Source organism: Cyphomyrmex costatus, unplaced genomic scaffold (assembly GCF_001594065.2).
Source record: "Cyphomyrmex costatus isolate MS0001 unplaced genomic scaffold, Ccosl1.0 scaffold2, whole genome shotgun sequence".
Classification (NCBI taxonomy): Eukaryota; Metazoa; Arthropoda; class Insecta; order Hymenoptera; family Formicidae; genus Cyphomyrmex; species Cyphomyrmex costatus.
Window position 1 is genome coordinate 1,560,769 of NW_017276038.1, and position 2,033 is coordinate 1,562,801.

The following is a 2,033-nucleotide window of genomic DNA, read 5'->3' on the forward strand; positions in this document are numbered from 1 at the left end:
TAAGTTACTTTTCAAAAGTGACTTTTTTTAAACTTAATTTTACACAGTTAAAAAAAAGTTATCGCTATACACCAGCATAAAAAAACTGCAACGTCATCGCCAAATTATTATATTATTATAGAAAGTAAACGGTAAAAATAATGGTCCCCTGAATAAATATTACGTACGCGAAAATTTGATAAAGAATATGGATGCAGCCACAAAATAGAAGGAATTAGGAATAAGGAATAAGAAATTTCAATGTGTCGGAAATCACGGATACATTGGAATATATAGTTTCTAACAGGTCGAAATTTCTTATTCCTTATATTGTAACTGCACTCTTATATTGATGATATTGATAATATAATAAGAATTTATGATAAAATCGTTATATTCTTTCCGACAGCACTTTGCGGCATCGACGTTACCGACCGTTTTCGGACCGCGCAGTGCACCTCTCTAACCGACAGGGGGCGCCGCACGGCTATCGCCGACGCAGCCGTGACGACGACGACCATACGCAGAATCGTGTGAGAGCGAAGGATCATGGTGTCGTCCGACGTATCGTCCAGCGCATCAAGCCGCATCGTCCGCAAGAATGTAAATAAAGCGCCGCTTAGCTGACCAGTCCTCCGAGTGTAAGAGGCGTAAGAGCACGTCGCCGCGAGACCTGCAATATGCGCGTAGCCGAATGCGCGACGACCACCGGCCCGTTGAGCAATCACCAAAGGTGCGTAGAAAGAAGACCCGGTCTGTCCCGAGCCAGCCGACCTCGCGACAACGCTCGTCGTCGCGAGGATACCTCCGTATCGCCATCCCGCTCTCCATCCGACGTCCGTCGGTCTCAGATACATCGATCCGGACCACTTTACTCCCGGAGCACGCACGCATGACGCGCGCTCGTATTCACGCGCCTACTGTACATAAATATCTATATATATATGTATATATATCAGTATTGTGACAGTTGTTTGTGTTGTTTTGTATACGGGTTGGTAGGGCAGAGGATGTGCGATAATTGTCAGTCGTTTCGATTCTTAGGACGAATTGTCCATTTTGTCAGCAACGGTGAAATTTTAGAGCGAGCAAATTCTGTCTTTGTGAAGTTTATAGGAAAACGAAAAGATGAAACGAATGGTAGGGAGTGTAAAGGCAAATCGTTTTTCAAATGAGGTAACAGCAAAAAGTGTATTCTACATATGTTGCATAACACTTTTTTGTTCCTAGTATGGAAAACATTTGCTTTATATTTTTGTTGATCTGGAAATTTACCGATTTTTATTGATTATGTGTACAATTCGCGGTTACATCTGAAAGAGAGAAATATCTGTAAAGATTTATATCTTGAGTGCGAAATTATTAATTTTTTTTTAATTCTCGTATCTTGAGTGTTTTATCTCCAGCACACTTGTAATGAATCGTGTAACCATTATATTTCAATCAGTTTCTTATCATATGTGATAAACCTGCAAAGAAAGCTATCACATCTACAGATTTGTTTGTAAAAGAATCATGTTTTATTATCCTTGCTACTCTTCATAAAATTAATACTTTAAATTTTGTATCATTTTTCAAATAGATGTTGCTACAATTATAATTATATTTAAAAAAAACCTGTTTATTTATTTATTTTGAAAAACGACATTTCAATTAAGATATATTTTAGTTGATTTAATTTAATACTCTCAGTTTAATCTTCCAATTTATAACCATTAAAAAATGTAGTAAATATTACTTATTCATTTTTAACTATTATTAGTCAAACTGATAAATAATATTTGAACAAATAAAAAAATCATAGATTAAAAATATCAAACTAATCAAAATATTTATTCATTGAAAAGTAAAATAGCATTTTACTAAATAACTTACTAATAAAAAATGTGATGATATGTTTATTGAATACTAAATACGACAAATTAATTAAAAATTTAATTAAATTAGAGTCTGACTGGTTATTGTCATTTTTAATATTGATAGTTTTTATTATAATAAAGCTGTGATTAATATCGTTATTTTTGTGTGTATTAATTTTCAAATATTTTATTATA

At 34.4% G+C, this 2,033-nt stretch overlaps 1 protein-coding gene across 1 annotated transcript in view; it reads left to right on the plus strand.

The window, feature by feature from the left end:
* The first annotated feature begins 639 nt into the window (after positions 1-639).
* LOC108773220 (sorting nexin-13) overlaps positions 640-2,033 on the plus strand; it is a 7,327-nt gene continuing 5,933 nt past the window's right edge. The window contains exon 1 of the mRNA XM_018538959.1: positions 640-712. Coding sequence (XP_018394461.1) covers positions 674-712 — 39 coding nt within the window. The 5' untranslated portion in view covers positions 640-673. The remainder of the gene's footprint in view (positions 713-2,033) is intronic.